Source organism: Columba livia, chromosome 5 (assembly GCF_036013475.1).
Source record: "Columba livia isolate bColLiv1 breed racing homer chromosome 5, bColLiv1.pat.W.v2, whole genome shotgun sequence".
NCBI classification, from domain to species: Eukaryota; Metazoa; Chordata; class Aves; order Columbiformes; family Columbidae; genus Columba; species Columba livia.
The window spans coordinates 58,853,583-58,877,923 of NC_088606.1; the positions used below are offsets into that span (position 1 = coordinate 58,853,583).

Sequence of the window (24,341 nt, forward strand, 5' to 3'; positions counted from 1 at the left end):
TGTGTATTGTATTATAACTAACGGAAGAGTAATTAAAGAATAGCAGGATATAAGGTAAATATTTTGAAAGGCGAAGGTTTGTTTTCATGTCAATTCATAAATCCTTATGTAATAATAATAGATAATCAACAAAACCTATTTTACTCTTTATTTTTTTTAATAAATATTTTAATTTTTAAAACCAGAGAGAAGTTTAATTGCAGCTACTAAAGTTCTAATAAAATTACTCCTTTAGCCTGGAAGGATCTTTCTTTGGGGCTGATCTTGAACTAGTTCAGTTTGTCTCTTTTGGTAAGTCCAGTTGGATGCAGGAATTATTTGTGACAGTAATTTTGACGCTTTCATAGTATGCTATATAAATGACTATCCTGAGGGGAAAGCGTTTAGGTATTTTTAGTATGACAACATGAACAGATTTATGATCCAAATAACTTATTTATTCAGTTAAATAGTCTGAATAGCAATTATTTAATTCTAATGTGTCATGACACAATATAATCGTACTGTAGTTTGTTCTTAAGAAACACAATTTCTAAAGATAAACTATTCACTTCACTTTCCAGACTTTCATATTACTAGAGTGGCTTTTCCTTAATTACAAAATTATTTAATGAAAAAATCCCTTAATCTAGACTAGAACTTCCAGAACAGAGTTAACCAAACTTTTTAATCCTGAATGCCAGGAGAAAAATCAAGGTTTAGTGGGATGAGCCTGGCCAGCCCCAGCTCAGCAGCACTTGCCTCCCTCCCTTGAGGCAGGAGAAACCTGTAGTGGGATTATCTGCAAACTCCCCATCTGATTCTCGTTTTGTTGTCTTACCAAATGGAGAAGAAACCACTTTGCTCCCCTGCTTAACTGCTTGCAGAATAGGGCAGTTTGGCACTGTGATATCTTCCAGGAGCATCTACCTGTGAACACTTAAAATACAGCAAAGCTCTTACAGGTTACAGTAACACCCTCAGATAGAAGGTAAATGTGGCTGTAATTCTGACACTTCAGTAGTAGTTTGTTGCAAATGGTATTTCTGAATATATGGAAATAATACACTAGAGTGCTTTTTTCTTTTGGTGGTGTGGTGTTTCATGCCATTTTTATTTTTACTTAGGGCTGGTGGTGCATGTTGATAAAAGAATTACCCTGTCTGCCTTCAAGCAACATCTGGAGCCTTTTGTTGGAGTTCCGTCTTCTCACTTCAAAGTCTTCAGAGTCTATGCCAGCAATCAAGAATTTGAGAGTGTTCGGCTGAATGAGACACTTTCGTCATTTTCTGATGACAACAAGGTTATTCAGAAGTTACTTTGAATCATTAAAAATATATTGGTACAATATAGACAAAACCATAATTTACAATTCCAGTTAACTTACCAGGTTAAATCATTACATTGGTCTTGGTAGTGTGTTACAAAATGTGATTTTGATTTTGTTATCGGTTCTAACAGATACTCCTTTTGCCTTCTAGATAACTATTAGACTTGGAAGAGCCCTTAAGAAGGGTGAATACAGAGTCAAAGTCTATCAGCTTTTGATAAATGAGCCAGAGGTAAGGCATGGAATATTTCAAGATTGATTAATGAAAATATTAATATGTCCCTTGACCAAGGTTTTCCTCTGAAATCTTGGAGAGAAAAAAAAACAAAGTCCCTCTTTCCTCTGCATTTTCCTGCAAGTTTTCCTGGATTTAGAAAGGGAACTTCATATTATTTCTGTTTATGCTGTTCCAAGTATACAATTGGAATGTGATCGATATCTCTCTGAAGTGTTTCTATTTGTGCAGTATAAATGGAGGACAAATTAAAATAACTGTTTTCCTTAAATGTATCAAAGTCATGAAGAATTCTTTCCAAATAGGAAACTGTTTTTGCTCACGGTTGCAGTTTTCAGTAATATTGCACTGATACAATTTGTCACATTCATCCACTGCAGACAGGGCTTATTGGAATGGTCAGCTGGATAATAGTCCTCTCTATGTGAAACAAACCTGAAACAAAAATGCCTCTCTTGCAATAATGTAGTTTACTTGCTTGTTACATCTTTTGGGACATGAGAAGTATAAAAGTGGTTTCACTATGTGTATTGCAGTCATCAAAAGTTGACTTTCTATGCACCTGAATTTCTGATAGGACCAAACTGCAGAATACACATTAATAATGGATAAGCACAAGAGACTGAAGCTAAACTGATAAAGCAGGGAATAAGATAAATTTAAAAGTAAATTCTAGCCATGGAGTTCTGGTCTCTCTGAACAACGGAAGTCAAGAAAGTGGCACTTGTATTATCATATGGCTTATTTACTTTAAAAGCTCCTTTTGAATTGTTTAGAATTTTAATATAATGCTAGTAATAAGTAAAACAGACACAAGACGTTATTTTCTGCAATGTGTTCAGAGTGTTTTAATGACCTGTCAAAGGGCTGCTACTACACAAATTAGCTAAGCCTAATTTTAGTCAATTGATCACCTACCTTGTTTCTGAAAAGCATTCTAGTGGTCATTTTGCCAGGTGGATGGAACTGGTCACAAAACATGAACAGGAGTTAAATTTACTTTTTTCGTTAAAAAAAATTGTCTTTAATCACTTTCTATCTGTGTTCACAGCCATGCAAGTTTCTTCTAGATGCAGTTTTTGCTAAAGGAATGACTGTCCGACAGTCAAAAGAGGAGCTGCTTCCTCAGCTTCGAGAACAATGCGGCCTAGACTTGACAATTGACAGGTATCAGCAATCAGTTGAAGTTACCCGATTAAATATTACTTTAAAATGTGGGTTTTTTTCTTTTGTGTAGAAAGGATGTTTGAAAGGAGCAGAAATATTTACTGTGGTCTTTGAATCAGTTTGTGAATACAAACATTAATTTAGCAATTCTTGGCTTTCATCTCGTGTAGAATGACGTAGGGAATAACATTGACATAGAACTGCCTGTGTGCATCATGTCTGCAGGTTTACATGTGGGAAGTTTTGTTCTCTCTAAGGACGATTTTCTTCAGAAAGGAGAGCATTAAGTAAAACAATTCACAAAAAGCCACCTTCTCTCTAGATGTACACTCAGCATAGATCACTGCAGCAAACTGCCTCAAGCATTATCGCGGGGGGGTGTGGACAGCACCGGTCCAGCACCATCTTCACTCTACCCATAAGCAATTATCTCATCAAGGCTGAACTCGCTTTGGGGCCTTAATTGCACATAATCTCTGCTGTCAGTTACAAGGGATGCAGTATTTATTGTAGAATAGCTGGCACTGCATCACTGGAATAAAGAAAACCTGTAAAATGTGGTGAACAAGCTGGTGGGGCCTTGGTATGAACCTGAATTTAGACTGGAGCAAGTGTTGGCCTTTTCCTGTTGAGAAAAGAAGTAGAAACCTAGTTCTGGACCAGGTTTTTTCTCCTTTCCTCACTGTGACTGGGCTGTAGGATTTTTGACTGCCATACTTGGGTTTATGTTCTCTAGTGGCCTGTAGCTATGGACTGCATCACAAAATGTCTGCTTTTGTGCGTGGAGAAACAATTAAAATTAAAGTCTTGTACTTGTGTTTAATCATTTTAGTCATTTATACCTTTATTTACCCCATATCTAAATCCTTTTGTTTTGTCACTGGATGATTGCAGTAGAAGTAAGTACATAAATCAGACACCAATCTTTTTCTAATCCTTCACCTCTCTTTTTCTTCCCCATTTCCTACTCCTCCTCAAAAGAGAAAGAACAGCAAAATTGTCAGCAGTGTTTGGGAATATTCTGTTTTCTTATGCTAAATAGGAAACTATTCTTCTAAATCCCCACAGTTTTCTTGCACTGAACAAGCACAACACAGGCTCATTTTCCTTGTGTCTGGCAGTGGTACAGCACTAAGGGGCAGTAGCGATACCTTGCTGTCAGGCTATTGCAGAATGTTAAACTCATTCCTGATAGACCTAACCAGACTTCACATAAATGAGTGGTCCTTCAGTTTTGTCAGAAAATATTCAGTTTTTATCTCTGGCAGTGATGTTTATGAGCAGATAAAAACTCAAGTGTTTTCTTCACAATGTGTTTACAGGTTTCGCCTACGAAAGAAAACCTGGAAGAACCCAGGCACTGTGTTTCTGGATTATCATATCTATGAAGAAGATATCAATATTTCAAGCAATTGGGAGGTCTTCTTAGAAGTACTTGATGGTAATAATGATACAGTGTCAAGAGAAAGATAACGTTAGAGACTTTTTGTCTTTAGAGAGCATTGGAAGTGTACTTTCCGTTTTTTCCTTTTGTTTTCAAGATTGCCATTTGGTAGCATTTTATTAGGAAAAAGTAGAAAACTTTGCATGAAACTGAGGGACTGGGGTTTGTGCAAGTGCAGATTTCCTGGGGCTGTGATGTGCTAAAGGTCTAACAGCAGTACTGTTTTTTGGGTTTATTGGAAACTTTTGGACATACTCTAGTACTGGAGGCGGTTTTTAGCATGTGTATGTTTTCATTCCACATAACAGCTATAGGAATGCCTCTATAATAGACCTTATTATATGCCTTATCATAGACTAGAGGGCTTTCAGGTATTCTGTAATATCTTGTATATCTTGTCTAGCTCTGCCTAAAAGGTGCCACTTAAATCCAGTTGTAGAAGATGCAGTTAGATCCCACTATATTCTGTGAAAATGAAGTTGTGTGTACCCGCTGCTACCACAGAGAGTGAAAAGGCAATTTCTTTAAAACGGTTTGTAAGACCTTCCACCATCACCATTGCTTCAATCTTGTTTTTCAGCTAAATGCTGAAGACATTAGGCAGGTACATAAGGCAAAGTAGAATAATTTGCAGTTAAGTTTCTTAGCATAGCAGTTTTACATCGTGCTGTTGCAGACATATTTAAAGTAGTTGTTCTCTGGCTCTGAGGAAAACTTCTGCAATTGTTTCAGACTTGAAATAAATGCCAAGAAGCACTAGGTGGCTGTATCTTCCTTTCAGACAGTAGTGTTGAAAGGCAGCACAAATGTAGTCATAGGCAAGACTGTAGAAGGTATTTAGGGAGAAGTTTAAACAGCGCTGGTGCTTTCATGCAAAACAAGCGTGTAAAGGTAGACCTAAATGTTTAAGTCACAAATTCTGCATGCGAAATTACAAAATTGTAGGCTAATTTAAAATAAAAACAAAACCAGCCTTTTGTTATCACTTCTGCTTATCTGATTGTAACATTAGCAGCATTACGTGTCAACCAGAGAAAGCTGTTGCCTGAAACTGATACAAAAAGACTGGAGGCAGTACCTATTAAACTCCTCAAGGTGGTGGGTGTAGAGCAGGCTCTAATAGCAAGCGTATAGTTGGTGTGTGAAATATAGAAGCCAGGCTTGGAAAGCTTACTTTGGTAAAGAAAGTCGAGCACGTGAATAACTGCCAGATTGCTGAGGAAGGTGTCATGCAGGTAGAAGATCTGGAGGTAGCCACTGGTTAGGTCGATTCATATTGTCTGTATAACTGAGCCGTGTGTGATGGAAAAACGCCCCAAAGAGTAAATGGCTTCTAAGAGATGGCACCTATGAAAAATTCGTTGAAAGGAGCTATGACGAAGGAAAGTTCAACTAACTCCTAGTTTCTTCCCACCCACTCTGTTGGCTTGTTGGTTTTTGTTTGTTTTCCTTTGGTGGACTACCTGCAGCACACCCACTAGTTTACTTTGTGTGTGTATTAGTGCACTCTTTCATATTTGAATATGCTTATGCAATGGAAACCTCCTAATTTTAAACAGGATATTTTGTGATGTTAATGTGATAAATTTCTTTCTTTCCTAGGGATGGAAAAGATGAAATCCATGTCACAACTTGCTGTTTTATCGAGACGATGGAGGCCATCTGAGATGAAACTAGATTCTTTCCAGGAAGTAGTGCTAGAAAGCAGCAGTGTTGAAGAACTAAAAGAGAAGGTAAAATGTGTGGCATGATAAAAGTTTCTTGTGGTTTCTAAGAGCCTTGTTGATGTCTGTGCGGAGGTGTCATAGCTACAAAAATCTTGTGTGGTGATTATTTTTTTCCACAGGAATTGAGAACCTGTCCCATCCTATTAATAAAGCCATATGAATTATCAGCTTTAGTTCTTAGTTGCTTATCACGGTCTGGTATCAAAGTATTCAGTTGAATGCATGTTAAAAAAAAAATCTTGGAGGTTTATGAAGCATAATATTACTTGTGCCCCTTATCCTTGAAAAACACATGTGAAAGAAAAGCTGAACTACTGTCACTTATTTTTTTCAAGCCATTTTTCAAGTATTTCGGTGTTCCAAAATACCAAACTCTTCAGTCTTTTCATATTTGAATTTGACAGCTCTTGCTCAGGAATGGTGTAACTGTATCAAGTAGACTGAGCTATATTTTGGTTGGAAAGAAATATGACTTTGGTGCAGGTTTTTTTCCTTAAGGCCAGGACCCTGTACCAGGTAAGCAGACATGGGCCATCCTTGCAGGAATCTGGAGTAGAGCTGTGTCTTGTACTGAGACTGTTTTATTAATCTATTATATCACAAGGTTTTGCTTTTAGAGAAGTGGTTATTTTTATGTGGCAGTACCCAGATGTAAGAAGGCCTCTTTGGATGCTGAGGTCAGCAAAAATCCTAGTATCAGTGAAGTCTGGCCTTATTAAGTTAGGGGTTAGTTCATAGGCTGGAAAGAGGAACGTTGTTCAGCTACCATAGAATGCAACAGCCTTGGCTTCATCTATGTTGACTGATTAAGCTAGGGCCTGATTTCTTGTATACTTCAGGTAGAAATGAAGTTATGACTACAGGTTGTTGCATGCAGTCCTCAAGATCACCTCTTCACTTGTATCTGAAGAAAGAGTTGGATCTTCTCATTTTCTTGTCTTAAGAACTGATGTGCAGGGAGCAGTTTTAGCAGCATTCTCTCTGAAAGGCTCTAATCTTTTTACTCCCAGCAGTAATAAGAGAAATTTGAATTTGACACATCTGTAGTAACAGGTGTGTTCAGCCAGTGCTTCTCTTTCAGGCACATTTTATTAGCAGAGTGTGGGGCTAGTAACACGTTTCAGAATTTGTCTGGCTTTTGTCACTATTGTTTATTTGTCCTAGTTTCCTAAGGATAGGAGAGTTAAAAAATTATACTGGCTCTTAGACTTTTCTCACCATCACTTTAATTTGAACATGACTGTTTAACAACAGATTTCATTTAGAGGAAATCTCATCAAGTTTTGTTGGAAATAAGCAGCCAGAGATAAACACAGATGTAAGCTGGTGTCTGCATTGCCACGGAGACAGGACTGCAGCCGCGCTTGGGGTTAAGGGCGAAGTGGCCGTGAGCCTGTGTGCATCGTGAGGCTTGCTCCAGAGCTGTGCCAGGCACAGTCGGTGACCCCACGATGGGTACAGGGACCAGGCAGCAGTGGCAGGGGATGGGTGGTGGCCTCTGTGCCCCAGGGGTACACAGCAGGGGCAGCTGCAAGGGGAAGGAGCAGCCAAAGGTGTTCGCGTGGGAGTTGTGGGGTTGTTATGTTTGGAAGTGCAGGGGTATGGAGATGGGATTTAGTCCTGTATATTTTACAGCTTTGCCTCCTCCCACATCAAGTGGATAGTAGCTTTCTTTTCGTACAGGGAAACTGCTGAGGGCTAATGATGGACATGGAGGTTGAACATGAGACAGTTGGTCTCTTTGTATCTTGGAACTTGGATGTTACTGTTTGTTTCTGTTAACTTTTTTCTGTCACCCTTTCACTGTGTGTGGTGAAAGACTGTCACAGAAGTGTCACTTGTGATGCACTAGCAACTTCAGAAATGTAAAAAAAATTGTACCTTGTCACTGCAATTTTGTACTAATATTTTTTTTGTCATTTGAGGACTTTTAAATATTGTGACTTCTAGATTTGGTAGGTCTATTGACTTTATGTAGATGCTGTGTAACATTGTTGTGCAATAGTATTAAATGCACTATTTTTCTTTACAGTTGAGTGAAATAAGTGGAATACCTTTAGAAAACATAGAATTTGCAAAGGTAAGTAAGATTTTTGTCTGTTTTTACACTTTAATGGCGTGGATGTGTGGTTGTGAGTTGTATTTTATCTACTAAATAATTGCTTATTTTCAGGGTAGAGGAACGTTTCCATGCGACATTTCCATACTAGAGATTCATCAAGACTTGGACTGGAATCCTAAAGTATCTACACTGAATGTCTGGCCTCTGTACATTTGTGATGATGGTGCAGTAATATTTTATAGGTATGTCTTCTTTTACAGTATCATAACCATGCAAAAGATCTGTGTATAAGATATGAGGCATGATGTAATCAACAGAAGCCCAAAAATACTTCTGCTGTTGTCTTGAAGGAAAAGTGCTTATGGAAGAGCATTTAAAACATTTAGCTGAAATGCATATGCTCTTCCTCTTCCTAAAACCCTGAATACACACTGTGTATATTGTTTAAACAAAGACTGCACCCTTTCACTCACTCTTCATTGACAATAATGGTGAATGCAAAACTAGTTACTATGCCTGAGTGTATACCTGGATTTAATCTCTTAAAACAGAACCATATGCCTTGTGGAGTCTGGGAGAGTCTTGCCGGAGGTTTTAGAGAGCAAGGATTTTATTTTCCGAGTTTATTTCTTTGAGAAATTAATATGACTTCTTTGGAGAAAAAGGTGTTATATTAAAAATTTTGTTAACTTGAAAAACATTAATCAGTTGGTGGTGGTAGCCCAAAGGCAAGCGTTTGAGGACTAAGAGCTTGAATATTGTCATTTCTGCTAAAGCTGGGGGGTGAGAGATCTTCATGAACACATTGTTTCTACAGTATTTTTCATATTTACACATGAGATTGGGCAAAACAGCTTGTTGGTAATGAGCTGGCCTTGAAGAAAATTATTTGGGAGAGGAGCTGGTAGTTTCTAGCAGGGCCTGGCTGACATGCTGCTCCAGCTGTTGGTGCTGTGACCAAATAAAGAGCTCAGTCATAGCTGTCTGTAAAAACAGGAGTTACCAGGTAGATGGAGGAGTATAGGCTTGTTTTGTGCTTCTTTCCCCTGGGTCTGCTGTCTGTTAGAATACTGAATGTCTGTTAGAAAAGCAGGTTTGGACAGATAGTTTCTGCAGAATAAAAAAATAATCTGTAAGGAGTATTATGCTTGGTTGTTTTTTTTTTGTTACTAAGTTGTTCCAAGTAAAAAAAATGCAGAAGTGTAATGGCCATTGTATTATTCTGAATTTTAACATCTATTTTCATTTCAGGGATAAAACTGAAGAATTAATGGAATTAACAGATGAGCAGAGAAATGAACTGATGAAAAAAGAAAGCAGCAGACTCCAGAAAACTGGACACCGGGTAACCTACTCTCCTCGTAAAGAAAAAGCACTAAAAATTTATCTGGATGGAGCACCGAATAAAGATTTGACTCAAGACTGATACTCGCTATAGCATTTTCCCTGGGGAATTTTTTTGTTTAAAATAAAAAGGTTCACTACTACTGTGTAGTGCCATTACGGCAGGACACTCATTAGGTGTAAAGCGCTGACACCAGCACTGACTGGGCTGTGTTCCCACTCAGAAGCGCAGTGGCCCCGTTGGGTCACTGCTCGACTTGGAATCATGTTGTGCACTATAGTCAAATGTACTGTAAAGCTAAAAGGGATGTGCAAATAAGATTAGAAGTAACAAGTGGGCGGGGAGGGAAATGAGTGGAAATCTTTGAGGACAGTGTGCACATAGTAGCTAGTGAAACTAGCCTCCAACAGGATACTCATAGCTTAATAATAAAAGCTGTGCAAAGGCCATGAAAGAATCCTTTTTTCTCTTTTGTTTCGCTGATACACACATTACCTCATCGAAGAGTCTGAAGTCAATGTTAACATGTTGGTTCTAGCAAAGCAGCAGAAAAGGGGTGAAGATGAAATGGACGTGCTGCGACTGTAAGGTTTTTAGACTATTCTTCCATGAAAGAGGTGGCCTGAGAGGTGTCTGCAGAAAGCTGCCAGCAGGTGTTGGTTCGTTTTGCAGAAGTGCTGTTGTAAGGTAAACTGGTTTTTAATAGGTTACCGAAGCCGATGAGCAGCTCTATTGTATTGTGTTCAATGTGTAAATAAAACTTGCCCTATCCAGTTCACAGAACTGCAGTTCAGCTATTTACCATGGTATTTCTTTTCACATATCAACATTCATTGTGTACATTTGGAAGTGTAGTTGCCTATTTAAATTTGTATTCATTATATGTTTGATGCTGGGTACTTTAGGGTTGTGTTTCCCCTTGTTACTGAAGTTTTTGTTTTGTTCAGCTACTTTTTGTACATTTTGGTTTTGAGACTATGACAAGTTTGCATCTTCTCCACCCACTGAAAGTCATTTTATTTTTCCCAGAGTTGATTCTGTAGCTAAATGTAGTCAAGTATTGGGGCGACCTCTAACACCTCAACGTACAAACTTGATAGTTCAGGTTGTGGTACAAAGACTGATGCAGTCAACATGATTTCATTGCAAAGCCTAGGAACAGCAATTTTTTGCTTTTGTCCATAAAGATCAATAGAGAACAATTCTCCGTAGCTTTTGGAAAACCACCTAATTTATAACAATCAAAAGATTTTGGTAAAATTTTTCATGCCAGATGCTGTTTACAACAATGAACATGCCAATAAAACATTTGTTCATTCTGTTGTGTTATTTTAATCAGTAAGTGGTGTTGTTCTTATTTGAAAAATTACGGAATTATTTCCTGGTGGTAGAAATGAATCCTGAAACAAAGACTGTTCTGATGAAATATCTTTCCTGTTCATAATGATAATCATGGCTATTAACATTAATTCTGGTAGGTACCCAAGGAATTTGCTGCAAAGCTTTCATAGACCAGAAGTGGTGAAGGACTTGCAGGCTGGTAGCACAGTCCAGCAGCTCTGCTGTTCCAAACTGGATATAGGCAGTAGGAATTATTTGGGAAGAAGCTCCATGAAAAGTTCTTTGGCTTGGAGTCTCCCGTCATCTTTTAGCATGTGCAATAACAGATGCTGAACTCTCTATCCCCAAAAAACAACAGTGGAAGAGCCACTGTAGCAAGCTGCTGTGATAGCTGGCGGCCAGCGAGTTGTGCGGATCGGATTTTACTCTTAGCTATTGATTTCTTAAATCAATAACCTGTTAAGCTGGTAACGATAACAACATTTTGTAACATGCACAGATTTATGCCTATGAAGTGTATTAAAAGCATTTTTCAGTTGTCTCTGGATGTAATATAATCAAGCAGGAGAAGCAGAAGCGTCTAAGTGCAAGAAGCTATTTATTTAGGTTGTCTTACTGCTAAAGTAAAGCAATTAATTTATGTTCTCTGCCTCTACCTCTCAAAAAGGGTGAGTGATGATGGAATATAGTCTGTTAACAGATCCTTTAACCCATGTTATCTAAGAAAGTATGTTCATGGAGCGCAGAATGCTGCCATACTCGTGGCACTGTGTTTAGCTTTAGCTTAGGCACAGTCTTGTAACTGCAGCTGCACTATTCTCCTATCTATCAATGTTTACATATTTTGTGTTTAACAGAGAACCTAGATTCTTTGTATCCAGCCCACTGGGCTGTTTGTTCTCCAGTTTTAAATAGTATATTTTTACCTTGAGAGATATGAGCTCTCAACAGTTAAGTTGCAAGTTTCTATACAGAAACCAGTGTGCTCTATGGATGTAAGTATATGCATACAATTTGCTACTTCTATGGAGAATGTTGTAGGCTTTGTTTTTGTTAGTGTGCCCCTCATGTAGCAGGGGAAGCCAACAGCCATTGTGTATACAAGTATAAAACTCAAGGGATACTCCGGCTACGGAACAGCAGCTCTGCAGTGACACAGGCTGCGGCAAGGATGAGGACACCCACTGTACCATTGCTTAAAATCAATGACTAAATCAGTTAAGTAGATGGTTCTTACTCTAGAAAAATAAATGACTCTAAAGATACATACTTAAAAGTCACTTCTACAGTCACTAGTAACTTAAGATTTTTTTTATGCTTATGTGTATTTTTTTAATGAGTACAAGTACCGATAAATTTATTTCTAATGTACAAGGGGAAAGTACTAATCCAGAAGAAACACTGATACATTTCTTATTTGTCTTTGACAGAAGGTTTGGTCCAAGGACTGAATGAATTTAGCAATCATGTGAACATGCAGGTGTGGTACACAGGAAAGGATGCTCGTTGGAGACCTTGTTTATTGCACTTCTATCCAACAGTATGTGTTCAGGGTTTATATAAGCAAGACACTAGATGAAAAAATCTAGAAATAACTAACTAAACGGTCTGGTGTTTGAACTTTAAATTTCATCTCCCAAAAACAGGTCAGGAGCTGAGTCAGGCTCAGGCTCCAACCCTGCTTGGTCCTCCAGACTTTCTAACTCTTTGCGCACTTCCTGGATGACGCTGCTTTCTTCATAATCTGAAAGAATCTCTTGGGGTATCAAGCTGAGAAATGGCATCTCATCCATGATTAAGGGATCTTCTTTCTCATCCTTCCTGGTTTCATTGGCGGAGAGTTCGCACACAGATGTGGTGCTGTGGCTGTTGGAAAAAGAGACATCTGGTTTTATAGCACATCTTCCCATGTTCTTTTGCTAGTTCCTTAATAGAACTCTTCATTCCTTCCCCACATGAAAGCATCTTAAATGCTGTCAGATCTACCACAGCTGACTTCATAAACATCTGATTTTTACATGTGTGACAGCTGGATAGTTAAAGATGAGATTTCCACATACAGAGCTAGAACAAAGACCCTGGTGGCACAAAATGTTTCATATGGGGACACAAGATGGCAGTGGCCCTCAGCACAAGCTGGCCTTTGCACCTACAAGCACTTGGCAGTGACTGGTCTTTCCTGTTTGTGGTGCAACATTATACCAAGTTAAGAAACATGATACTCTAGCGTAAAAGGAATGCAGAAAAAATGTTTGCTGTCAAGCTGTAGAGTTGAGAGCTGTGAGCATTATATATTTGGTGTTGAGTAGGACAGTGTAGTAAGTGTATTTGCTGCTCTGTTTGGAAAAGTGACTTCAGTTGCCTGCAAACATCCCACACTTGTAGGATCTTCAGAAGGGAACAAGAATGATTTATATTTGTTGACATGAGGCAGGGGAACAGAACTTGATGACGGTGCATCCATTCTCTGCTCTGCAGGGGACAGGCTGGGGCTGCAGGTCCCGAGACAGCGCGAGGTGACCACAGCTCGTACCAGGCACCCCAACAACTGCTTAACACTGCATCCTCGCTTGCTGGAAACACAAGGTAAAGGAACTAAAGTTGTCTGTGGAGCTCATTTTGTTTTGAATTCTTTTATGTTTTGCTTTCTAAGAGTTTAAGATTTCCATTTGTGGGCAGAGTATCCTGTATTCTCTAGGATACAAGTTTCAGTGTTTTATCCCTCAGGAGTGATATTTAGCCAAGGGACACTTCAAGCAGAGATGGTCACCATAAGAATTCATAGAAGGAGCTTCATCTTACTGTCCATGCGCATCACGGGCAGGCAGTATGCACAGTATTCATCTATTTGTGATAACCCTAAACAGACAAATAACTCTTGTGACTATAGCTGGATAGTTCAGTTATATTCACACCCCAATTCATTTCTGTGTTTCTATATCCTCATCTGAAATGTTTTCATTCTTACTAGATGTGACATTTGCTGATTTACTTTCCCTGACGTTAATGGTACTTAAACACTAACTAAAATTTTGGTGGTGAAAGGATGGGATGGGATCAACTCTGATCCAATTACTTTTCATGCACAAAAAAATGTAGAAACAGAGTTGGACACACAAGAGAAATATTAATGTACATTTCTGTCACAGCTGTGCTCTCTTGTTCCCAGTTAACGTAATGAAAACAGCAGCGTAGGAACAAACTTGGGAGAGCTTATTTCATACATAACACGTAGGTTTTCTACAAATGCTTTTAGTGCAAAACTGCAGTGATCTCCCTTTCTCCCAGTGGAATTGCAGATAATGCAATTAACTTTCCTTTAAAAGAATGATTAAAAGCATGATAGGTTAAAAGTTTTAGCTTAGAGCAGAAAATATGGAGTCAGCCAGCTTCCTACTCCACGAAACTCAATAGCATTGAAGATATCTGCGCCATAGGAAGTGTTACAAGTCTAAATAGCAGATCTTAAGTCAGTTGCAGGAAAACTGGCTTCTCAGGTTAGTTCAAAACTGAAAGTGCAAGCAAAGATACCTGTTTTTGCAATAGAAGTGACCTCTAAAACTGATCAGTAGTACAGGAACATGCCTGTTTAAACTTACTGCATGTATGAAACTATTTAATACATCTCACCTCTGAAAGCACACAAAACGTCTGACAGAAGCCAAGGCTAACATAGCAAGTTGGTGGACAAGAGCTGAATGTAGCTCTTAGTACTTTCTGATTGATTAAAAAGCATTACCAGCCTGATTAATTCACAAACTCAATTCTCGTTGGATTAAGGCATTGCCAAACTCAATTAGGCACATTGTGTGGGACAAAGCAGTAAGTTTGAGAAAGTTTCCAATGTTACTGACGAGAAAAAAAGCTGTCAAAACACCTCCTAGGGAGGAAGAATCTGCAGGTTCTGTATCTATTTACAACAGAAAGAGACCCCTCACAAATTCCAAGCAGGTTGCTTGCCCAGCTTTGATCTTTACCTCTGTGGTTGGCAGATCAAGCCACTCGCACATGGGCATTGCTCAAGGACGCCGTCAGGTTCCAGTTCCCAGGTGATCAGGTTGAGGAGTCTGTTTGAAGGATCGTGGCAGGGTTCACCTTCTTCAGGTAGTGGAGTGCACACAGGAAACAGCAGTTCTACACAGAGTAAATTAATTGTATGAGAAGTCATTAACTGTCTGCTAAACCGAGATGACCTAATCTTTCAGACTATATGCAAGATATAATAACACAGTCTTGACATCTTTTAAAGTCCCCTTATATGTTAGGGAGCCATAACCTGATGTTCTTTCCACTAGGTGGGAGCAAGACATCTGAACTCCTCCTGCTTCTTCACCGAGATACTACTGTCAATACAGTGGTGCTACACAACTCCATCCCTTGGAGGTTTGAAAGACTATTCTAAAACCAAGAAATCTAACAGTGCAGTGAATCCTTTGCAGTTCATAGCATTAATGGTTTAAAATCTGACTAGAGAAATACACTTTTTAGAACTCTCTTATATTTCCTATTTCTTCTGTTTCTTTGCGGAGGTTACAAATTCAGAGCAATTGTTCAGAGACTAAATAATGAGTTTAGGAGAACTACTACTGAGCTATTTGATTTGTTACAGTAATTCTACAACAGGCAAAGTTGATGGCACTTGGGGCTCAGCACCCTTGTTTCTGCACAGGGGTGAATTTCAGCCTGTGTAAGACGTTATTTAGAAGCATAAGGTCATTTGGGTTTCCTGACACCAGTAACTTACAGTGTCAACCTTGAATTCAGCTCTTCCAGCTGTTCCTATCAAACCTCTCTTCCTCCTCTTGTCTTCATTCACCTTATTTTTGTGGTATGGCAGAATAAAATATGTGAGGAGTTCAGAATTTAAGTTTTTAAATCTGGCTTTGTTAAAATATGTATATCTGTGTGTGTGTATACACAGACACACACACATGCTTTAATGTGCGTGACTTACCAGTTCCTAATTCCAGAACAGATTGTATCTTAAGCAGCAAATGCTCCATAGTTTACTACAGTTTTATATACAAGATACTTATATAAAGACAGTCCAATCATTATTAGGACAACCTTTTACAATATTCTAGTGATGGCAAAAGGCCTTAAGGTTAGGCCTAACCTGAAAACCCCTAAAGCACTGTTAAAGCAGATAACATAGAGAATAAAAATCCATTGCTATTAATTAATAGCTCTATGTCAAGTTTTAGTAATAGTGTTCTATCAATTTTAGTCAATATTCTTATCTATTGTATTGTTCTTTCCTGAGTTACACATTTGTACTAAATTTCATTTCAAGTCAAGCATTAACATACTCAAATGAGTGTGAATGTCTTCTGCGGCTGAAATAATCACCATGAAGACACAGCTTGTTTGGATCCCATAGCAAATCAGGGCTACAGAAGCAGTATCACCCTCACAGCAAACCAGCCTAGTGCTACTACCCTGTTTCCCCAAAAATAAGACAGGGTCTTAAATCAGTTTTTGCTCCAAAACTTATTACATTTTTACATGTATAGCTGCCTGGACACTATTTAAATTGACTTCTTTTTGTTAACAGTAACTAGGGCTTATTTTTGGAGCAGGGCCTATAAGAATAAAGAAGAAAGAAAGAAGAAACAAAGAAGAAATAAAGAAGAAAGAAAGAAGTAAGAAAGATGTAAGAAAGAAGTAAGAAAGAAAGAAGAAAGGAAGAAGAAAGGAAGAAGAAAGGAAGAAAGAAGAAAGAAAGAACAAAGAAAGAAAGAAGAAAGAATCACTTGTTAAGTGTTCTTTCTGCCTGATTCTGAAAACAGAGTACAAAGAAATCTCTGACAGAGCTTAGAAGAACCTGCGAACGCTGTAGGCAGAAACTCGATGAAGGGAAAATAAAACTGCTCTAACCAAAACTTGCTGAAGCCAAACGTACTTAATGTTGAAAGTCCACCGTGTGACGCTCAAAGTTAACAAGGCAAGGCTGAGCAGACCCACTTGCCTTTAAATGGCGAGAGCTTTTCCTTCATTTCCCTGGAATGCTGCAGTAGCCAGATCCCCAGCAGGTGGACAGGCAGCCCAGCCTCCGTGAAGGTACGAGGTCACCTCTTGCTCACAGCAAGAGCCAAGAGATAAGCTATCTAGGGAACTATCTGCCTGCTGTAGGAAAATGGCTGGAATTGTATCCTGTCACTACAAAATTAAGGTTCACTATGATAAAGCAGTGAGGAATTAATAAGTATCCAACAACAGAAGAAGCTGGGCCTTGACCAGGCAGGACTTAGGACTGATTTCAGGCCTGATACCTTCTCCTTCTCTCCTGCCTTCTGTAAATCAAGCTTCACGTTCCCATGTGGACTGACAGCATAATCTGGAACATCATTCCTCTACCTGTGTTGGCTGCCTGGTCAGTATTTGCATAGCATGGTGCTCTGCAACGCTCATACAAAGGTTCATAAAAAGTAGGAAATGTATCTGCAGTCTGATTCTGATGGGCTGCTTGCTGATATAACAGAGAAGCCACTTTCAGTAACGTCATTTTGTACCTTTTTTTTAATTCTCTTATTTTTGCTCTAGTGGGTGAAAATTGGACACAGAGCTCTGCTACTTCTAAATGTCTACCCCTCTTTCAGAAACAGTAAATTTTTGTGCTTCTCATGCTGGTCTCCTCTCTGTTGTGCAATAGGCTTTTCTTTCACCACTGTGCACCTCTATCAGATGTTCCTCACTCCTAATTCAATTAACGTTTTATAATGAAGTGCGCTCCATGCGCCCAGGGAGAATGACCTATTGATTCTGTAGAGATGTAACCACTTCACCTGGGCAAAAGAGCTAAATATTAACACTCCCGCATGATAAAATGAACGGGATAAAAAGGCAAACCTCTGTACCTTTCTGAAAAGCACAGCACATCCCAGGGTTGCAGTCGTGCTGGCTCTCACAGATGGTGCCGTTCTCTCCTCTGGCAGTGGATGTCCTGCACTCGCCCCAAACGCAGAGCTGGTCCCCGCAGCACTCCACGTCCCGGGAGCAGCGCTGGCACACGGGAAAAGACACGACAAAACTGTCACTCCCGCACTGGTGGCATTTATCAACAGACAGCTCAACACGGAGTTACACCCTGGTCCTGGAGACAACTGCATGTATGTGCTTTAAACACACGCATCATATGGCCGCTGTTTAACCAGAACTGCTCAGGTTCTCAGCCTCAAGCATCCACAGAAGTATGTGGCAGACCCTGGCAGCAGAGTAACAGCGCTCCTCTGTCCCATTGTACTTGTCATCTTACAAAACCTCAATTCTTATTTTAGCATTCACATGAAAAGTGATCAGCAGCCAGACATCCTACAGTGTAATATGGATTTCAGGACAGCCTGTCACAGCCAAAGGAAACAAAAATTAATAAAAGAAACATTATCAACAGAAAACATCACTGATTTTTTTCCTCTGTAAAGTGCAGTCAGGACTTGACAGTTTGTTCAGAAGGATCGCTTTCAAAGAGAAAAGCAGAAGAATCTTACTAAAATCCCATTTTAGTTGTATTAAGAATCTGATCTCATTTGTAACCAAGAATCCTTGAAAGAAAAAACTCTCTGAAAAAGAATTTTCTTTGACAATCAGAAATGCAAATCTCTAGCTAAAGATAGCTTTGTGTGACAGTGGTCACGGTGGTTCAACTATATACACCTAATAAATCAACCTAATTAAAAAGGTGTGTCCCGTTAGTTTCTTTTTTTAGGTAGTTTGATTAACATCTTAAAGATTCCTGGTAGGTCAGCGTTCTAGCAGCTTTTTTGCTGTCTGTGTAAAGCCCTGTCTGGGCAGCCGTACAGACCCAGAATTTCTTTTCCAGTGAATCCCACAGGACATGCTTAACACAGGGCAAGAAGTAGGACTACAATAGCACTGTTAAGACCTGCTAATTAAGAAGTGTTTTTTTTAATTGAGGAGGTCCTAGGTTGGGGAATTGATCCCACCATGTTCAGTCTGAGCTCACTTTATAACACGAGTGTAGCTAGGACCCAGGTTTTAATTTCTTCACTCTACAAATGTTCTGCTGAGGACTGTAAAGAAAAGGCTGGGGTAGGTGTTAGGTCATCCCAATCTTGATTTTTAAGTGTTCCACCTTAACATGAAAAACTTTCAGTTTTAACATTCGCTGAAATATGAAGAATAAGCCTTTTTAATGTGAAACATAAATTCAGGACCTGTATTTAAGCAAGCATTCACTCCACTGAAGTCAACAGAGCTCCCCGAAGTTATCAAGGTAAGTAACTATTTCATTAATTTAAGGAACAGCCTTTTAGATTATAATAATCCTATTGATTACATAACTTTACAGCAAGGTTTGCTTGCTTGTAGACTTAACTGCCTGCAAATGCTCTGAGGAATGAATTTGTTTCACAAGAGGCCGGCAGCAGAACTTGGATAAAAAGGGACAGTCAGGTAAAAATCCTTTTCCATCAGATTGCTCTTCAGCTGCATTTTCACCACAGAAACGTCTCAGGCACTGAAGATAAGCCAACCACAGCTACTACCAAGGACAGGAATTTTCTGCTTCCTGAGGTTCACAGGTTCAAATAACGTAACTGATCCATGGAAGGGGATCATTTACAGTAACAAGTGCGCTACAGCATTGTGCAAGTGGTCAGTGAAGGGAGGAGCGTGGGCTGCAGCAATTCCTTTGTGAAGGGAGGGCTGGACGTGACCAGCTCAGCGGAGCTGGCACCGTGTCCTCTTTGCTCGTCCCCGGGGCAACCTACAACTCTCAGTTTACGCTGCCCTTAGGCCACCGGACAAGTCAAGCTTGAGTCAGGAGGACCGGAGTGCAGATTTTAACGCATAAGAGAACAGAGACCTTGCAACTTATTTAACAGGTAGAGAGAAACAAACAAACCCACAAAAAAACCCCAAACCAACCACAACAAACAAACAACAAACCAACCCAAACCACTCTACACATACATTTTTGAACCTCATGCAGAAAGCTTGTTTTCTGTCAGTTTTGATTTGCTGACATTAGCAACAGTAACAGTAATATTGAGTTTCTAAAGACCACATCAGGACTTACTGTATGCTGGGTTTTACAGAGCTGGCACTTGTATTCGAAGGTGGAGAACTGGCAGTATTTCCCTGTTTCACAGTCTTCGTCAATGATACACTCCTGAAGAAAAGGATGAAAGTGTAATTTGCCACTGTGTGACACAAACCCGTAACTCTTCTTGAAATACCAGAAGGTCTCAATTGGTTATACTTCTTATTTGGGAACTAAAAAAAAAAGCTTGCTTCAGTTCTTCATACAACCACAGTTCTGTAACAGAACAATGCTATTAGTATCTCCCTGGTGTACCTAAATATTGTGGCCTCAAAGTGTAAGGTGGCTTCACTTCTTGTATAAATATTAATACCAGCAACCTCAAGAAAATAAACTATGTTGTTCTGCAGGTGTATTGGGTTTGCATGGCCAGGTTTTGGTAGCAGGGTGGTTATAGGGGTGGCTTCTGTGAGAAGCTGCTAGAAGTTTCCCCTACATCTGATAGAGCAAATGCCACCAGCTTCAAGACAGACTCACCACTGGCCAAGGCCAAAACCATCAGTGGTGGTGGTAGTGCCTCTGTGATAACATATCTAAGGGAAAAACACCTGCACAATTGCAGCCAGGGAGAAGAGTGAAAATATGTGAAAGAAGCCCTGCAGACACCAGGGTCAGTGGAGAAGGAGGAGCAGGAGGTGCTCCAGGCGCTGGAGCAGGGATTGCTCTGCAGCCCATGGTGCAGCACATGGTGAGGCCGCTGTCCCCCTGCAGCCCATGGAGGTCCATGGTGGAGCAGATCTCCACCTGCAGCACAGGGAGGACCCCACGCTGGAGCAGGTGCGTGTGTCCAAAGGCTGTGACCCCGTGGGAAGCCCGTGCTGGAGCAGCTCCTGGCAGGACCTGTGGCCCCATGGGAAGAGGAGCCCACAATGGAGCAGGTTTGCTGGCAGGACTGGTGATCCTGTGGGGGACCCGTGCTGGATGCACACCATGGAAGGGACCCACGCTGTAACAGTTCATGAAGAACTGCAGCCTGTGGGAAGGTCTCATGTTGGAGAAAAATGGGGAGGACTGTCTCCTGTGGGAGGGACCCCACGCTGGAGCAGGGGAAGAGGGTGAGGAGTCCTTGCCCTGAGGAGGAAGGAACAGCAGAGACAGCATGTGATGAACTGACCACGACACCCATTCCCTGTCCCCCTGTGCTGCTGGGGGGAGAAGGTATAGAATTTGGGAGTAAAGTTAAGTCCAGGAAGAAGAGAGGCGTGGGGGGAAGGTGTTTTAACATGTTTTTGTTTCTCATTATCCTACTCTGATGTGATTGTTAATAAATTAAATTCTTTTTCCCCAAGTCGAGTTTTGCCCATGACAGTAATCAGTGAATGGCCTCTCCCTGTCCTTGTCTCGACCCATGAGCCTTTTGTCGTATTTTCTCTCCCCTGTGCAGCTTAGGAGGGGAGTGATAGAGCAGCCTTGGTGGGCACCTGCCGTCCAGCCAGGGTCAACCTGCCGCTGTAGGCTTTTGGGGTTTTTTTTGGGGGGGTAGGAGGAGGAGAAGGTGGTGAAGAACATTTCCATTAAATCTGTTCTAGTTGTATTGGAGTACAGTTATGATTCATTACTGTTTTTTTGGATGGGGGAAAGACCAAAGGAAAGAGACTACACTAGAGCAGCTGCAGCAGCCAAGAGTATCTCTGTGCTCTGTGGGAGGCCATTCTGCAGCATCTTGCTTGGTCTCAGGCCAGGGAGCTTTCCGCTGCCCCCCTCCTCTTCCACCAACACTAGTGCTGACCTCAGGATCTCTGCAGCAGAGTTAATTCCTAAGCCAGCAAGGGCAGCCCCAGGGAAAAGGGAAATGTGTTTCCTCTTCCTCCTAATCGCTCCTCCGCTCCCCTTTGCAGACAAATTCCTCTCAGGCAAACGTAAGCATCTTCGCAGGGCCTGAGCATTTTTGTAAGCAAGAGCTGCTATGCTGAGAAGTGCAGTGCTTCTTTCCACGGCACTGGCAACTTTACCTGTTCCTGGGGCCCCATGTTAACAGCAGCACTAATGTGCGGCCTGTGCTTCTGGGCAGCAGTAGATGTCACACACCATTTGATTTCCTTTTCTTGGTTGATGACATGGCTCTCGTGTATCTGTCACCACAGCCCATCGCCTGCAAGCTCACAGCTGCAAATACCTACACATGTAATTTTTTAATCCTTACTTTGATTTTAATATAGCAAAATATGCAAGAGCAGATTCTGAGCTGACATAATTCCTCTGGCATCTCCCTGCTGTTGATGGAGCTAATCTACATTTAATGACATTCCAGCCTGTCGAAGAACGTGATTTCTGCATGACGTGATTTTGAAATGCACATAACAAACTCAGTGTTTCCCCCTGAACACCTTGTTTGCTGCACAAGAATATTCATCAGGCAGGTCTGAACACTAATTTAAGATTGACAAGTACTGAAGGGTCACATACATCATGGGGAAAGAGAAGCCCCACGGTTCCCTAATGCATCAGCCTTTGCTACCCAGCTAAGACACCAGAGGAGGCCTCAAGCCAGCACAGGGCTCGAGCCCATGTTCAGCTTTTCAAACCTGGAATCATTTCACGGCCTGAATAAAAATGTTCATGAGAGAGGGACACCCAAGTTCCCATCTGAATGACAAACTCAGACTGAAGTTTCTTCACGCGGAGTCCCACAGGCGCTGGGGTGGAGATGGGTCGCCATTCATTCCTGCTGCACCAAGTCAACACACAAACTGGCCAGAAACTCTTCCCAGAACACCACTCTGCGGGTACGGAAGGGAGGATGATGCAGAGCGTTTATGTTGTGTGCCCCAGAAGTGACTGGTTCACAGGGAGGGGGTGTTTCCTCTTCCCATCTACTGGTTTCCTCTTTAAAATCACCTGATTAATCACCATTACATACCCCAGCATTAATCACCTGTTCCCTAAAGCATGTTTTCTCCAGGCTGGAAACAATCTAGCCAACAGAAGAAGAACTCACGGCACTGTTCTGAGTCACTTGTACTTCATCACTGGTTTGCATTATCGTTAAGGCTGATGCTACTGTTTTGCCAATTAAAAAAAATTATAAATTAGTCAATTAAAAACAATTTTTTTAAAAAAGAGGATTTATACAAAATCCCTGAATTCTCTGAAGAAACCACTTGACTGCTTCTTTTTGGCAGATGTTCATCTCATTTGCTGAAGCAGATGAACTGTCATCTGTGTAACCTTTACTGAAAGTTCCTACTAAGCTTTTCATTTTGTTTTTCTACTTTTTCAGACCATTTCTCCCCAAACTGCTGCCTTCTTCCACCCCATCCCAGCTGGGTTTTGTGTTTCAGCTGGCCTGCAAATTATCTCAGCAATAGTATCTCCAGATTAAACCTTACGGAAGCTCCTTGCCCTGTGTGAGACAGGGCTGCTCTGCACCAAGAGCAATGCCACGACTAACTTGCACATTTTGGCCATCTGAGATGTTTTCAAACAGTTTGATTACCCAGAACACAGAACAGAGGCCAAACACAGTCTGGGGCCTGATTATTTTCAAGTCAATGACATGATATCCAGGTTATATGCTTATAATTAAGAAGCAGTAATTTCAGCTATTCTGAGATGTTAGTTTTTGCAGCTCCATCATTCCAGTACAGTGTGTGTTCTGCTTGTTTGCTGCTTTGTCACTACGTAATCAGGCAGGTCAAAATCTAAACGTTATATAGTATGTTTGAGGTTTTGTGGTTCCAAGTTAGCACTTGGCCATTTCTCTTCAGCAGCCGTGCTCCTTCTAGCCAATTTTCTGTCTGTAGCTTTGTCAGCTTCTTTTATGATTCCCACTGTACAAACCATACTCAGAATAAACTATACTGTTTCACTCCTGTTCCATCCACTCTCAGGCAAACAGCCAGGTCTCAGTATAGTCAGTTTTTCCAGTTGTGCCTTTCCACAGAGGAGAAATCTTGCCATAATCATTTTTTAGCTCATGGAATAAGTCTCTCAAGCTCTACAAACCACCTCACATCAAAGCTGCGATTCTGCAGTCACCGCTTCCTCTTGCACTCATGAGTCCCTTGCCAAAAACCTTTTTTCTCCTCTCACTGAATTGTGTCCCACCAACTCAGACCTCCAGTTTTATGAGGGTTTTCAGTTGGGGAAAAAAACACTTCATAGCTTTCTTTCCTGGCATGGAAACAACTTGCTTTCTTATACTCGCTGAAATTTTATGCCACACTCCAAATCAACTTCTTTCACCCAGGTATTATATATGTAATGCAGAACTCAGTAGTGCTTATACATGCATATGTGTAACCATTTATCTTTTTTGTCTCCTTCTTTCCAATCAGGGTACCTTGAGACACAGCAGTTGCTGGACAAGGAGCAAACCTAAACTTCTTCATCAGCTGCAATGGATTCTGAACAATCTATTTTCTGTAAATGAAGACATTTCTCAGAATATTTTGTCTCTTCAGGAGCAACAGTGTGTAAACTGAGGAGAGGGGCCGCTGGCTTCTGACATGCAGCAGAGCATACAAGTTGAGCAAATAGCTTAAAGACAAAATTAGTTATGTTTAAAGTGGGGTACTTCTCTCTGAAATCCATTACATTGTTACACCACTTAATTTAACGTAGCAGCGAAGGCATATGCTGTTTGAGAAGTGCTAAAGAATAATGCAGTGTGAAAGCAGGATAGTCTATATATTAATGAGTGTAGTAGGA

At 40.5% G+C, this 24,341-nt stretch overlaps 2 protein-coding genes across 5 annotated transcripts in view; one reads left to right on the forward strand and one right to left on the reverse strand.

Annotated features, from left to right (window-relative positions):
• Positions 1-10,624, forward strand: part of USP47 (ubiquitin specific peptidase 47) — a 59,444-nt gene extending 48,820 nt beyond the window's left edge. For all 4 annotated transcript variants that reach the window (XM_065066169.1, XM_065066167.1, XM_065066168.1 and 1 more), the window contains 8 exons: positions 1,107-1,282; positions 1,461-1,541; positions 2,596-2,711; positions 4,034-4,152; positions 5,758-5,888; positions 7,915-7,962; positions 8,056-8,186; positions 9,196-10,624. In XM_065066169.1, the coding sequence (XP_064922241.1) occupies positions 1,107-1,282; positions 1,461-1,541; positions 2,596-2,711; positions 4,034-4,152; positions 5,758-5,888; positions 7,915-7,962; positions 8,056-8,186; positions 9,196-9,370 (977 nt within the window). In that variant the 3' untranslated portion in view covers positions 9,371-10,624. The remainder of the gene's footprint in view (positions 1-1,106; positions 1,283-1,460; positions 1,542-2,595; positions 2,712-4,033; positions 4,153-5,757; positions 5,889-7,914; positions 7,963-8,055; positions 8,187-9,195) is intronic.
• The window catches only part of DKK3 (dickkopf WNT signaling pathway inhibitor 3), a 31,179-nt gene continuing 16,031 nt past the window's right edge, over positions 9,194-24,341 (reverse strand). Inside the window, exons 4-7 of the mRNA XM_065066221.1 lie at positions 19,668-19,760; positions 17,488-17,632; positions 14,608-14,764; positions 9,194-12,496 (exon numbers count right to left, since the gene is read on the reverse strand). Coding sequence (XP_064922293.1) covers positions 12,253-12,496; positions 14,608-14,764; positions 17,488-17,632; positions 19,668-19,760 — 639 coding nt within the window. The 3' untranslated portion in view covers positions 9,194-12,252. The remainder of the gene's footprint in view (positions 12,497-14,607; positions 14,765-17,487; positions 17,633-19,667; positions 19,761-24,341) is intronic.